The sequence below is a fragment of the Nannobrachium achirus genome (genome assembly GCF_963921795.1).
Source record: "Nannobrachium achirus genome assembly, chromosome: 13".
NCBI lineage: Eukaryota > Metazoa > Chordata > Actinopteri > Myctophiformes > Myctophidae > Nannobrachium > Nannobrachium achirus.
This window is the reverse complement of record NC_137833.1, coordinates 43,268,015-43,283,878: the sequence shown is the minus strand read 5'-3', so window position 1 is coordinate 43,283,878 and position 15,864 is coordinate 43,268,015. Positions and strand designations below refer to the sequence as shown.

General features: G+C 39.6%; 1 protein-coding gene across 3 annotated transcripts in view; it reads right to left on the bottom strand.

Annotated features, from left to right (window-relative positions):
• The window catches only part of fbxo9 (F-box protein 9), a 446,168-nt gene extending 431,090 nt beyond the window's left edge, over positions 1-15,078 (bottom strand). Inside the window, exons 1-14 of one of the 3 annotated variants that reach the window (XR_013962638.1) lie at positions 14,946-15,078; positions 11,864-11,938; positions 11,104-11,229; positions 10,463-10,520; positions 9,308-9,401; positions 8,455-8,579; positions 8,248-8,362; positions 7,674-7,792; positions 7,487-7,577; positions 6,783-6,878; positions 6,505-6,598; positions 6,114-6,268; positions 5,558-5,753; positions 4,472-5,224 (exon numbers count right to left, since the gene is read on the bottom strand). Coding sequence is in view for 1 of the 3 variants with exons in the window: in XM_080740136.1 (XP_080596262.1) it covers positions 5,645-5,753; positions 6,114-6,268; positions 6,505-6,598; positions 6,783-6,878; positions 7,487-7,577; positions 7,674-7,792; positions 8,248-8,362; positions 8,455-8,579; positions 9,308-9,401; positions 10,463-10,520; positions 11,104-11,229; positions 11,864-11,938; positions 14,946-14,948 (1,260 nt within the window). In the remaining 2 variants the exon portion in view is untranslated. Of the gene's footprint in view, positions 1-4,471; positions 5,225-5,532; positions 5,754-6,113; positions 6,269-6,504; positions 6,599-6,782; positions 6,879-7,486; positions 7,578-7,673; positions 7,793-8,247; positions 8,363-8,454; positions 8,580-9,307; positions 9,402-10,462; positions 10,521-11,103; positions 11,230-11,863; positions 11,939-14,945 lie in introns of those variants that run through there. The other 2 variants (XR_013962637.1, XM_080740136.1) reach the window with 2 other exon arrangements.
• Between the last annotated feature and the right edge of the window lie 786 nt (positions 15,079-15,864).

Here is a 15,864-nt window from a genome sequence, read left to right as displayed (position 1 = left end):
AGTTTCACTGGGAGGACGTAACGCATGCAGAAGAACACACTATTCCTCCTAGTTCCACACACCCCACTGGAAAGGCACCTTGTAGAATCCAACCTGTAGTAGTTGCTAGTGCAGCGACAGAAATCTCCCTCTATGTCCAGCTATCCCCCTTTGAACACAGCGAATTGTGTTTGGTGGAATGCCTGGCCAAGCCGGATACAGTACATCGTGGAGGTCCTTCTTCCCCTTTATTGGGAGATGTTGAGATCTATGTAGATTGGATAGAGTACACAGACTAAATTGGCGAAATAAAATGCAACAAAAGCCAAAGCCGTTGTTATTACAAGTGATTTAGTGTGCTGTGCTATTGAGAAATTGCCATTGAACAAAGCATGTGGACAAACATGATCAAATAACAGCAGAACATCAAACAGAAGTATGCTAGCCATAGAGTTTCCGTGCTACTTTGGCGTTGTTAATGCATGGCATAATGCCTGAATCCATGTTATCTGTACTGTTGGTGCCAGTGGTCAAAAACAAAACTGGTAAATTAACTAGCATAGGAAATTATAGACCTATTGTACTGGCGAGCATACTGTCCAAGGTACTAGAAGACATCCTCATCTCATGGTATCCCCCAAAAATGGGATACCAGGGTTAAAGGGGTTACCTATTCTGAAGAAAACCTGGTCGTCCACTGTATATTGGCAAGTGGAAGTCCTGAGACAGACATGAAATGTGGCATGGACCAAGTCTATCCTGTGTTGTGGATTTCAATAATTGAGTCTCATCAGTAGAGTCAGTGCTACAGTACCATCATGTTACATGAGCAAAAGGGACACTCGGCAGTGTATATCATAGGTCATATGGTTATTATTGGGTAACTTGAGGACAGGAGATCAAGTTCTACCTGCTAAAATATTTTTTTGTTTGTCAAGGTAGCTTCAATAGTTGCGTTTTCTTGATGAGACGGACAGATATGCCACTTGAACATTGAAAAGAGGAAGATGAGACAAACCATATACGTACTGTACATGATGAGATGACTGATTAGATAAAAAAAAAAAGGTCATGACAGGATTTAAAGGAATGCAGTGACACAACTAGTTTGTTACCTCTTACCAAACGTTTAGGTTGGTGGTTACTTAAGGTGATTGTGGACCCCAGGCTGTGGATTGAGGCTTTTGCACAAATTATGGCTGTTTAGTAGGCCGTAGCACAATATATCGGCAATTTATCGTCATAGCAGTATCAACAATATAATATATGTACAATATACATATGGCAAAAGCAATATACATATCGCATTTCAATAATCCAGGCATAAAGGATGTTTGTTTGGATTAGAAGAAAATGTTTTAAGGGGAGCTGAGAAATTGCTTTGCTAAGGTGGTGTTGTATATTCATTGTCAATTCTAGCTTTTGCCAGCTGCAATGTTTTCAGTAAAACCATGTTGCTGGGGGTGCCCACTGGCCTTGCGGTCCAGGCGTATACCACCACATAGGCTCTATTTCCTGTCTGTCTACTGTCCTTTCAATAAAGGCATAAAAGCCCCCAAAGTGTGCATAGAGCAGGCTTTTCATTGTATATAATGTTAGTAGCAAACCAAAGGCAGAAAAACATTTTAAACTGTATACTTCAATGTTTGTTTACTTATTGGGAGTCCTAATGTGTAGTGTTATTACAGTTTCAATTGTTATTATTGGACACTTTGAAACTCTCTCTCTCTCTCGATTTATGAAAATTAGCTTTACTTGTCCAGTTCTGCCCTCCTTTGCCTGGTATTAGCAAATGGCTCCGACTCTCAAACACATATGCCTTCTGTGTTTGCTCTTTTCCTGCACCACACTTCTTAGTACAATTTAAAATGTTTTTCTCACACAAAGGATTGAATGTACATTAGGCTATAATGAAAATATACATATATATATATATACACATATATAAATATTTAGGCATTAGAGGTCATATTTAGATACAGTATACAGTTAATAGGTAGGTAGTGCGTAGGTTATGTTTAGGTACAAGCTCAGACAAGGTCAGATTAGTAATAATTATCTATAACAATAAACTTGATTTGTGTAGGGCTTTCAAAAACAAGGTCACAAAGTGCTTTACAAAACAAGATCAAATATGACAACAGCGCCTGGGGCCCATCCTCCTCACTCAGACCTCCTGTCCCCATCAGTGAAGCTGGGAAATACTCAAAAACAAAGGCGAAACACCAATTTGCATGGTGACCGCAACCTTTGATTTTGGGGTTTGTATTGTAAAGTACAACTTGATGACATCACACTGTTGTACTTCACAATACAAACCGCAAAATCAATCCTCCAGTTCTAGGCAACACAGAAAGGGGGGGGAACTTTTTTTCGATTTCCACACAACTCCTCTAAGTTATATTAACTAGACCTTACCCGTTTGAAGATATGTGCTCCAATATACGTGCAGAGTGTGGGTTATGGAGAAAGTAACTGTCTGTAACTGGTGCGTGCGTGAGAATATGTGGGAGCATCATAATGTAAGGAGCAACCCATGGAGGAGTGTATATTTTTTGATGGATACAAATAATTTAACAGCTACATTAGGTGAATAGAAGTATGGGGATGTATGCGCTTGCTCTACAGAATTTTGCCATACCCGTCGGAAGATAAGACACACATCAAATGCACCCGGTGCATTAGTGACCCGTGCATGCAGGCAAACCACATATATAAGAGAGAGAGAGAGAGAGAGAGAGAGAGAGAGAGGGAGAGACACTGCAACATTCCTAACTGTGAGATTGGTGTGTGTGTGTGTGGGGCTACAGATCCCATGGCCTGGAGGAACGGACCGTAACCCTGACAACAGGGTGTAGTGTTGAACAGAAGTGGTAAAGAAACGCTAATAAATAGCTTGAATTTGTGAAAAATGGAAATCGGGCTCCGTCACCGTCTGTATAATGCTAATGGCCAATGCCATGTGAAATTTGGGATCAGTTGCTGAAGAGATAAAGGTGGAAATGCATTTACTGACGGACTGACCTACTGACTGACTGACTGACCTCTCTAATTATAGTATGGATGACATAGTTCAATATTGAAAATGGGTGGTCTTCCCCTTTAAGCTCACGGACGGCCCCACTAGCCATTGAGTCCTGCCGCCGGCCCTGGACAACATATGAAACTAAGGATCTGCAGGCGGTTAGCAACTGATACCATGTGACCTCAAACTCTTCAGATTCACAGCTTCTAGAAACTGTTTACCATTATCAGTTCAGAGGCCTCAACCCTAATTATAAAATATTCTTTCATTTTAATTCATAACATTTTAAAGATAGCAAACTGGCGTGGAATCAGGGACGTGCTGGGCCCCTGATTCAGCCCGGGAAAAAGAGTTGGAGTGGCCCTCATTTTTCTTTTTTTGTTATATTTCGTCGTTGTCGGGTGGAAACCTTGTATGTCCAAAACCGTTTGTTTTGTATTTATCATTTTAAAAATGATTTAAACTAGAGAAAACAGCCGATCTACAAGCACACAACGCCTCGCACCGCGAGGCGTTGTGTGCTTGTAGATCTGCCGTTTTCACTACTTTTGTGCAACGGCCTTGTATGATGAAGCAAAGTAAATTTGAAACTTGGAGATGCAAGGTTTCTGAACGACAGTGACGATTTACTTGGAACGAAGGCCGACATTCTATTTTTTTTCCCCCCTAATGGCCGGCCTGGACCGGCCGGGAATTAACCGGCCGTTCGGGAGTTGTCCCGCTTTTCCCAATGGCCAGCACGTCCCTGCGTGGAATACAATACAAACATTAATTACTATGGATAAAGATTGTCCTTCAATTTGAGGAGACATCACTGCTGATTCTACTTCCATTCCAGCCTTGATCCCTTATCAAACTTGAACACAAACAAAAAGGTTGTTTTTACACACAAGGAGCACAATGGAGTAGGAGTGCCCAAAGAGAAAGCAGCATTAATTTCTTATTAGGAAACTGATTTCTCCAAAGCTCTGCCACCACTCTTTTCAAAACAGATTTAAACATTTACTTAAAGTCTGAAAAGGACCACAAACTCACCGGTCTCACCATCTCATAGCATATGCATTATTCCATTGCTTAGAAAGATAATGCTGATTAATCAACAGAACTAGAAAAAAGGCTGGCTTATTTATCAGAGTTCATAAGATTTATCGCATAAATTATGCTATGCACACCTTCAACTTTCATTAAATATGTGTAATGTAATGTATCATATATTTAATTTATATTTGCACTGCAGTCAAACATTTATGAAGCTATCAAGCTAGAAAACATTCTATTCCAAAATACAACTTTCACATCAGTTTCTGCCCCATCCAAATCCTGTTTGATCTGTTCATAGCCTAATTCCCTGAAAATGAAGTACATGGATTAAACTGCCATGCCCTTACACACAGAAATTATTTAGAATTATGAAATCATATCTGGCATGTATTTTGAACCTGGTTGCATAACAGGAACACAACAGCATTTTGCAGGAGTAATATGATTTATTACTTTTGCTCCACGGTGATGATACAAATGCAATGATCAGGCAGAATCACATGGTAAAAACTTCAATCAATGATTTGTATTAGACTGCTAACAAACAATAGTTATTTCCCTTGGTCCAGACCATTTAAATCTACCCTTGATGGATCTCTCCAGTTGATCTCCCTTCCTACTGTACAATGTTAGGACAAAATATACCTTCACTCATAATACCCCACAATCTCTGTTTCGCTGAGTGAATCACATTGAGAAAGAGATGATGTGATTCAGTTAGTCAAGTCAGAACTGCTGGTGTAATTAATTAATTTAAACAATTTGAGTCCACCATTGTATATCGAAGGAGTCAAAGAGGTTATCTGTACGAACAGACAAGAGAGTTTTTGAACATTCATTGCTAGGAATAGGCAAGCGCAATCCCTAATTAGCTTAACTTCACAATATTGTATACAGCTTCTGGAATAAGTATTTCCTGTAGTGAACTTAAAACACAACATGCTTGTGTGATAAACACTACAAATGTAAGCGGCAATATAATCCAATCAATAAAACCAGAATACATCTGCAGCACAAATCTAACAGGCGAGCGATATATCTTGTAGAGGTGTTGCGTAGCCATTGGTATGGTCTTCAGACATCAAGAGTTGCAGTATCAGTATGCAGGGGCGTCACAAGGGGTAGGAAAGTGGGACTGAGTTACCGGGGCCCAAGGTGGAGGGGCCCTAATAACTTTATCTATTGAAAAATAGCAGACATACAAGCTCGCAGCGCGGCACCGAGTGCCGCGCTGCGAGCTTGTAGATCTGCTATTTTTGAAAAGTTGTGAAAATGTGTGAAAATCTTTGAATATAGTGTATGTATTTTTTAAGCGAACATTTCTAACTCCCTGGAACTCAATATTTTGAGATCGGGGTCCGTGGCCAAATACATATCATCTTGGGGGTCCTTGACATAGGTTTCTTGCACACATTTCCACGATTAAAAAAAAATAGCAGATATACAAGCTCGCAGCGCGGCACTCGGTGCCGCGCTGTGAGCTTGTATATCTGCTATTTTTCAATAGTTAACATTCATGGGGGGCCCGCAGTGAATCCTTGTACCCAGGGCCCAGAATTTGGTGTGACGCCCCTGTCAGTATGCATGCCTTTGGGCTGCCTACAATGGACACTCAGAGAAAGCAGTGTAGCTCTTCACACGTGCAAAGACAAAGGGTGTGTACATCTTGTCCAGGTCAAAGGCCGTGACAACAGTTTCTCCAGCAGGTCTATAAAAAAATATAAGTATTCATATGTGAAACAGATCAGGATATCGTTGTTGTCGTCAGGTGGAAACCTTGTATGTCCAAAACCATTCGTTTTGTATTTATCATTTTAAAAATGATTTAAAATAGTGAAAATAGACGATCTGAGGCGTTGTGTGCTTGTAGATCTGCTATTTTCACCACTTTTGTGCAATACTCTTGTACGATGAGGTAGGGCTTTAATTTACCGAAAACATACAGATTTGAAACTTGGAGATACGAGGTTTCTGCCTGACAGTGACGATATTCTTGTACAATTCTGTGTCATGCAAGCACATAAAAGGCAATCAACTCAAGGTCATCTGTAAAGATCAAGCTCTTTACCTATAGGTGATGTGGCAGGAGTGATGGATCCAAACCAGCTTATTGAAACGTTGGCGCCCCCCAGAGGACAACTGCAGCCCAACATGAAAACTGTGCTCAACCTCAGGTGGAGGGTTCCGCCTGCAGAACCGGTTTCTTTGAAACTCTGCCCCCTTCTGTTCAGAAGAAATACGTTTATGCAATCCTTGTTTTGATCAAAATCCCACAGACAGACCGGTGCACTGAAGGTGTACGAAATAATCTATTCAATTGTCAATTGGGTTTAAAACAATAACATTACAAAAACAAAAACAAAATTCAGTTACTCAAATATACTTTCCACACAATTTGTAGTGAATGGGTAAGAAACAAAGATGAAATGTTTTGCCACAAACTTTAACGACAGACTCACCTCCTCCGTTTTCTTGCTGACGACGACAAAAACTTTGGTTTGATTGTCTGTCTCTTGTGACAGACGGTAATGACCAAGCAGTACAGACTCCAATCTGCAAGTAGAAATGATCATTCAACCATCATGTGCTAATGTTCTCCTCTATGTCTTAGCTAATTCCACGCAGCTCTGTTGAGCTGCCCGTCTGTCCAAACAGTCACAACTTATCATCACGAACCATGTACTACTAGTTTCATTTACTTTTGGCTTTCGAATTGAGTGTGAAAAAACTAACACACCTGGTGTTCTTACTACGCAGGCGAGGGACGATGACCAACGGGTCTTCAGGAGTTGTCAGCATCATGGCTTTACCATCAGGGAAGAAACGGAGATACCTGTGACAAACATGAGAGCTATTACTTATCTGTGTACGTCTGAAACATCACTGTAATGTCAGCGGTGAAATATCGACCTGTAGCAGTGTTCATTTTGTCTACTAAAACTGTGAAGAAAAATGTCCGCCGACTAGCTTTTTTTCACTGACAAACTAAATAAAAACTAAGCTATGATGACTAAAACGAAGACTAAACATAATATGTTTAGTCAATATTATTGACAATTTTGTCAATAAATAAAAACAACACTAAAAGACATCCAGTAGAACTAAAAGACAAATAATTGTATGTTTGTTTGGGCTGAGATGTGTATGTCACTTTTACCCATGAGTCATAACTATATATTATCTTCATAAGAAAGGCTGCAAAGGCAATACATGTGTGTGAAACAGATCACAGTATTCTTGTACAATCCTGTGTCATGCAAGAAAATGATTTGACATCTGTGTCAATAGAGGGATTCAAGGTAATCAACTCAAGCTCGTCAGTAAAGTTGCCTAAAATGAAAACAGTTCAGGTTACTAAAATATGACTCAAACTAAATGGAGCTTTATTCAAAAGACCATGACTAAAATTAAACAAAATGTGCGCTCAAAATGAACACTGACCTGTAGTATTCCACATGGTGCCATGCCCTGTAGAACCCATCCAGGGATTCCTCTCCTTGGCGAATGTAGGACGACTTGCTGATGTAGACACCTACAAAAGAGACACATCTGGACATTACACCTGAACAACAAGTAATGTAGCGCTAAATCATCGCTCACGACGACATTTATTATATGCGGTTATTACCATCAAAGCGCACACGTGGTCTCTCCAGAAACATGTGCCTCCAGGAGTTGAAGTTGACCAGTTTGGTACAATTCCGTCCCCACACTCTCATACAGGCAGAACGCCAGAGCTCTGGGTCCCTTCATAACACAAAAGGAAATAAATCAAAAGCAGAGCACTTAGGTTTGAGTGAATCCCACATCTGGGGCTTTTTTCTCTCTTTTTTTTTTGCTTATGTACAGTAATTGTATCAACAGTTATACTGTATTAAAATGTTGAGATTGGACTGATGCCAGAGTTTGGGTCTGATCCCAATTTGAGTCCTAGACCGTTTAACCAATATTTCCTCAAAAAACATTTGAACAAAGCATGGGATATTAACACAAAATAATGTTTCATTAAGTTCTATTAAAAAATAGCCAACCTTCAAGCTCACAACATGCCACATTGTGACACGTGAGCTTGAAGATCTACTATATTCTTTTTAAACAAAAACTGATTTCAGTCATAAGTAGTTTTCAGCTTGTATTCTGATACAAAAATGCATGTGGGAAGCAAGCATTGCAGGGCAAACAAGCCAGAACAAAAGGCTAACCTTGCGCAAATGTAAAAACCCCGGCAAACGAGGGAGAGCTGCTCCAGGGCGCGCATGTCCAGATCACTGGACACCACCCAACGGAATATGTACATCAGCACCTCTGGAGGCAAGGCTGCAGTTAAACACAGAGAGAGAGGAAAACATCAGATCCAATACAATGAAGTTTCAAACAAAAGATAAAGTTAATGATTAAGATAAATCTACCTGAAATATGCATCTGAGTCATCTCCGACTCAGGGCTACATATCTTTGGAGAAGAGTCTTTCATGGTGAGCTGTTGGTGGAAGTAGTCAAGTAGATCCTCGATTTCGATATTGTCCTCTGCCATGCTACAAAAAAAGTATACGATATTCAATTAGCGAGTATAGACTGTATATTATCTTAGAGAGCTATCAAAGTGTAATAGTCTCTCAGCCAACCCCTGCTCATGTCTGTCAATACCAAAAAAGCAACAAAGTTTAAAAACCGGCATCTACAGTAAATAGCAGCATATACCGGTAGGAGGCGGTCAAGAGATCGATCAATAATGAAAAAGGATAAACCAGAGTAGGCAGAGTGGACCTACAGCAAATAATTATTTCTGAATATTGTTAACCTATGGTACACTATCTTGCTTTTGAAACATAAAACCCAGTCCACACCAAATATTCGCAACACAACTCGTTGCAACTTGCAACCAGTTTCAGCAGTCTGAATTGACCCATGAAATGTTGCAAGCAAGTTGAAACGAGTTGGTCTTCAGACCCGTTCATGATATTGTGATTTGAATATGTTGTAAAACCACCGGTTGCAGCATTCCATTACAGCGTTTTTGAAAGAGGGGACATAAAAGTTAAATAAAAATATGTTTGATTACATTTAAAACGTAGTAAATAATATATAAAATGTGCATTTTATGAACAGAAATCATCTTTGTAACATTGTAGACATTTTTTTTTTCCTTCTCTAATGTCTGCTGGAAGAAAGCTGAATTAATAATGTTTGACAGAATCAATGGCAAAGATTCAGACCAATGCTGCATTTATGGGAGGTGTTATGAAGGAATCAAAGAACGTACTAGTTTCCACCAACTCGATCAGAGTCAGGGTTGTAGTTGATTTTAAACTCAATGTCAGGAACAAGCTGCATTGCCCTGCGATAGTACTTGATCGCTGCAAAAAAGAAATACACGCTATTAGTGGGCTTTCCAGATGCGCATAGGTTGCAAGGATGGAATGCATTACTGTACATGACGTAGAATAAAGTTATGTTTTAATTTTTGAATGATATGCTAGTGAATTTACATAATATTAAACACAATATACATTTACTGATAACTGATTACTAGCCCCATCCTTTCAGATATTTTGTGACCTTTTTTTTCTCCACCATGTCCTAGTATGAGTAGTAGTGATATATAGTTACTCTGGGGACTTGACACAAATTCTCCCCCATTCCTCTTTGCAGTTAAAATCTAGTTTTTGGATTTTGGCCTACTTAATTTCCACCCGTCTTCATAGGACATGCCTTGCAGAGGTCAGCCTAGTGGCGCTTAAAGTTCAATTTACTTGAAATTAGGTTGCAAAATCTGCGGTAATTAATGTTAAGGCGATATGGACCACTTTCAGTCACACAGTTGTTACAGTAAGAGAGCACAGACATCCACTGAAAATAATGATCTTGCTCTATGCACTAGGGCTGCAACAGTTAACAAACCTAAAGTCAATAGAATAATTGCTAACAAGATCATCGCTAGTTGCAGCTCTACTATGCACACTTGTGCTTCTGGTGTGAAAGGGTTTACAATAATGTTTAAACAATATAACTGGTGGATTGTTTTAGGGAATAATAAATGCTTGTAAAAAGCAACACAATAAAATAAATTGTAAAATATATAATAATCAAACATTAATTGCTTTTATGTATTCATGTCATTCAGTCATGATGAAGTAAGTCACAAACTACTGATGCCAATCATTTATCACACTACCAATATCCTTTCTTATCCACAACTTTCCAACATCCCATTGTGCATTGCGCAGAATGTGCAGAAAGCTTCCGGCGCCGCAGTCGAGTGTGATCTACAAGCTCACAACGGTTGCATCTGCGACGCGATGTGAGCTTGTATGTCTGCTGTTAACCGGAAGTGTCCCGCAAATAATGCTACAGTAAATTCTCGCGGAAACAGGTGGATAATAGTGATGTGATTTCAACATGTCTTCCATAAACAAACCTTCATAGACTGCTCCATTCTGCTCTTCTTCTACAGCTTGCAGGAATAGCTCTCTGGCCTGAAAGAAGATGGCAAATATCATCAGCATTCAAAAGTGAATTTCAGGAATAGCTCTGTAGTGAATGTGAAAAGAATAAAACGATAGATAGACAGACAGACAGACAGACAGACAGACAGACAGACAGACAGACAGACAGACAGATAGATAGATACCTTTATTATCCCAAGGGGGAAATTCAGTACAAAACATATTTTTTTAAAAAAAATTAAAGGTTTACTTTACACTTTACTTTCATAAAGAAGGATAATTCGTATAAAATGGGGTCCTGATGGTAGAACAAGACTGGGTCCAATAAGTTGTCTATGACGTATGCCATGTCTATCTACAACTTATAACTACATATTAGGGCATGTTTCAACTTGATTCCACCGCCATTCACTCGCATACACGACTTGACTATGAACGAGTCTAGACCAAATTTGAGCAAGTCCCTTTGACTTCCATTTACGAGTCTGACTCAGATGAGTTGGGGGATGGAAACAAGTCTGCCTGCACATAATACATTTTCCATGCTCCAGTATCTTCCTAGGTCAGGTTTTTTTTCTTCTGCCTAGAACAGAAATAAACCTGGCTGCTTTACCTTTTCTTCCCGCACCAGATCTTGTGTCCTTCGGAGATCTGTGGCCTGTGCTCTGCGCGTCCTACCGGCCCCAGGGTAGGGCTTCAGTTCAGACATCCATTGAGCTCTGAACACATTGAGCTCCAACTGTCATTGAAGTAGAAAGTTGCACATATTCTAATTCATGGTCTTCATCATTCTTTGAAATGGTTGCATCAGTGACATGCTTTTCAATGAATAAGGCCTGAGGCCAATTCTACAAATGCCTTCTAAATAAGTGGTTCACACACTTTCAAGATTAAAAAAAAAAGTTTAAAAAAGTGCAGATGGACAAGCTCACAGCATGTCACTTTGTGCCGCACTGTGAGCTTGTATATCTGCTATTTTTTTTAAATCCAATGCAAATATATTTGTTTTAATAGACCTCATGTCAATGATAATAATACATGTCTATTTGAATGCTGAAATGTTAGTGTTTGTTCAACCAAATACACCAGAAGGCAAATATAGATTGGCTCTCCGGTCTCCAAACATCCAAATCATCATTTACCAAACGTAACTTTGTGAACAGTTCTATTCCTGTAAGTCAAAATCTCACCTTCATACCTTAACCAGGTACAGTATTTAGGTTGGAGGCAGTTTTACTGTGTGGTGTGTATATATATATATATATATATATATATATATATATATATATATATATATATATATATTCACTTAATTCAATAACAGCAGCTGTTTAGATTTAAGTTACAGTATGTGTGTTAAAGATAACACTTACTTGGAGATTTGGATCATCTGAACTTTCATCTTCTTCATCCTCTACCATACCACCCAAACTTGTATTTTCTTCAACCTATGAGAATCAATAATGAACATGTTTGTGATTAACAGCTTACTCCTACCAAACAAGCAGCAGACTTTCATCAGGGCTTCACAAAACAGTGAAGAGTGATGATCACTCCTGGGGGCTCAGAGGCTAAGTACAAGGTGGCCCACAGTATAATGGTAATTTTTTATTGACAGGTATGTTTGTGTAGGAATCCAGAATGACTTGCTACGTTCCATTTCAAACATACAGAACATTCTGTCTTAATATGGAATACACAATGTACCCCAGGCGAATACACGAACGCTCGCCTCAAAACACAGTCTACTCGGCCATATATCCGGCGGTACGGTACAACGGTCTCTGGTATTCCTTATAACCTCTGTAAACCAGAGATGGACCGATTGCAAAATTCTTGGCCGATACCGATCCACCGGTTTTATGAAGGTCTGACCTGCCAAAACCGATTTTTCCGATACCGATTTCTTTAGCTAAGAACTAGGAAATAGGGTTGCTCCAATACCCTTTTGTTTCAGGCCAAGTAGGCCTACAAGACATACTTCAATTTGAGTACCAATAAACTAGAAGAACACTAATGCCAAATCAATCACAATAGTACAATATCCAAAATCACAGACAATATCCAGTCTAATATGACCGTCTGGACTAGGCAGGAGGAAAGCAGGTGACGCATGCTTTTCCCCCCCCTTCTTTTTGGAGACGACATTGACACAGGATTATGGAATATATCCTTACATTGCAAAGGTAATCGGCACCATCTGTATTCTGTAGGCTGCCTCTAAGCAGACTGGCTGCTACTTGCTAGTGTTTACGTCACAGGACCGAGCATCATGCTGTGCAGTGCAAGAGATACAATTGGCCGATTTTGGCATATTTATGTCAGTGACCTGCCGATCACCGATTTGGCCGGTTTGATATGATACCTGCCGATTTCTGATATTGGCCGATACCGATGTCCATCCCTACGTGTAAACTATGCCTAAACGGTTAAACCTAACCTTATTCCTTATAAGGAATAATATCAAAGAACAGTTCCTTAGTTGCAGTTAGGTATGCATGTCTGACATCCCAACCATGGCTGTGGAAGCATATCCCCCAACAGCAAAACGTACATTTTAATTCACACTAGTCTGCTTATACATTACAATGAAGGCTAAATTAAATTGAACTGCATGTTTTAAATCTCAATCTGTCATATGTATAAGGCTAGGAAATGCTTATTGTGCCTGTGAGACAGTTTTTTCCCCAGGCAAAAGCATGGGCTACATTGTCCAAATAAGGCAATATTTTCCAACACCATAACTCACAGCCCTGACATTTCACAAGTCTGACAGGTGCGACCGTGCGAACAGTATTTTAAATAAAAGTGAGGGTCGGGCAAAGAGTAAAATAAAGCACAGTGGATGCTATTCAGGCATAGCTGGCTCAAAAGTGAATGTATTATTAACCATTTATCCTGTGCAGCAAATCCTGATTTACTTTCACTAAAGAAAACATTGCAACAGGGTTCCTGCAGAGCACGGAGAACTGCACTTTCAGTTTGAAACTGCTCAGCCCAGCTTCCGGCTGCCGCTTTAGAATTAGTGTTTGCGGGAAGGCAAGGCTTAGGTTTAGGGTTAGGCGCAGCGGTCTAAAGTAACTAAGTACATTTACTCAAGTACTGTACATTTTGATGCATTTTTACTTCAGTAGAGATTTCCAGTTTTGAGTACCGTTACTTCTACTCCACTACATCTCAGGGGCAAATATTGTACTTTTACTCCACAACAATAATTTGAAATTTGAGTAATTACTGTAGTTACCTTGAAGATTTTGATTATTATTACAAAACATAGGCCTACACAAACCACTTCAGCCCTGGCTGCCTGCCATTTCAGCTTTTAAAAGTTTAATAATACATTTTAGACATTTGAAAAGTTGTAAAATTTTACATTCTGCACAATGAGTACTTTTGGTACTTTCAGTACATTTTGATACCATGACTTTGTTACTTGTAGCCTACTCTAGTATTTTTTTAATTCTGGACTTTTACTTGTAACAGTATATTGATACTTTTACCACTGGTTAGGTGTGTTAGGGTCAAGGTGGCTTATGGGTATGTTCTTGAAATGAGATCCTAGCAGCAGTCTCAAGCTCTGCAGCAAGAATATTTCAATGGTTATTTATAACGTTAGTGCATGTGTCATGCACTAACGTTATAATAAATCATGCACTGCATGATCCCTGGACTGTCGGTCCAGTAAGATGACCTGTCCAGTGTCCACCCAAGCTGTGACTGATAGGGTTACAGTCAGTGCTATTATGGCGTGTGTATTTTTTTTATTCTTCCTTTAATGGAATGGAGATGATCCACCCATCCCACAGTAAAAGCTGTTACTGATTGGGCAAAGATCACTCACTTAAACCAGATATACGTCGTCGCGCGCCGAAAATAGCCGATCTACAAGCTCACGACGTGTTGCGATGGAGCTTGAGTAGGCTATCGGCTCTATTTTTGGACTCCTTTAGTAAACAAGCTCGATGGATTATAAATGACTGTGCAGTGTGCAGCGTCTGTCGCATTCATTCTCCTTGAATGGCAATGACTTTTACAGTAGTGAATATCAGGTGAAACGTACATCAATAGTTCCTCACTAATAGACCCTTTTCACGCGTCATAAGATGGCAATTAAACTGAAATTACTTTTATTTTGTTTTAGGTCGTTAAACCTAAACACGTTAGCGTCTGCCTATTAAAGCCAAATTATAGCTCTGAGCTTAACGAGGTTAAATTAACGCTAAACGAAGACATTATTAAACACCTGCAGAGGACACGCGTCATGAAAAATAAACAAGACGTGCACACTGCACAGTTGGCACTTGCCAATTGGCCGACACTAAAGCTAAACAACTTGCTAGCAGGAGCTAGCAGGCTAGCGAGCACACAGGTCAGCAGCACACACACACACACACACACACTGACACTGCATGCTGTCTGTCTCACAAACAACTGATAAAACAGCGACTCACTGACCATTGTGGCTCGTGTGTCAAGTCTTCTTTTTCCTCACAAACGCGTGCAGCAAAAACCTTACAGTTCACGGTCGGAGAAACGGATAACACAGCGAACATATTTACGAGCTCTCAGAAACGCAGCCATTTCGATGACTCGCCTGGAGCTTCTACTTTATGCTACAGTCTGTGTATGTGGAATAACTAGTGGTGAACAACACGCCCCCTAGAGTTGGGTGTCCTCTCTGTGGGGGGGCCTGCATGCCTCACATACCATCACATACCTCAATGGTTCTCAAACTTTTACATGTCATGCCTCCCTTAACTTCAATTGGAACCAAATATTTGGTTTTATTTGTCAGTTACACACTTGTGAGGGTCAATTTAGACCCCCCCTAAAGGAACACATTGTCACTTAGACTAGAGCAGCGACCCCCAAAATAATCATATTTTAACTGGGGGAGGCATTACATTTTGTATAAGCTTCTATTGAGAAAATAGCAGCTCTACATGCTCACAGTGAGCATGTAGAGCTGCTATTTTCACAATTTCAGCCCCTAATATTTGATAATTTGGCCAGTACATTGTTTAATTTGTCATTTTAGAGCTATTAAAGTCCTTAAAGGAGCTATAGTCAACTTTTTCTTGAAAAACGGATGCTAAAATAAAAATAATGTTTCGAAAATATTTTATAAAAAAATAAGCTTCATATATGTGTTTCTATTCAAAAATGACCACAAAAAGTGTAAAATAATGATAAAATAATCATTTTGGCCATTGTCGGGCTGACACTTTGTTTACATCCTAGGCTAGCCTATAACACTATCAAAGAATAGACTAGAATGCAAACAAAGTGTCAGCCTGACAAAAAAGTTGACTATAGCTCCTTTAAATTGTCACTTTAGAAATGTGCATATACCCTCTATACACTTAAACTTTAT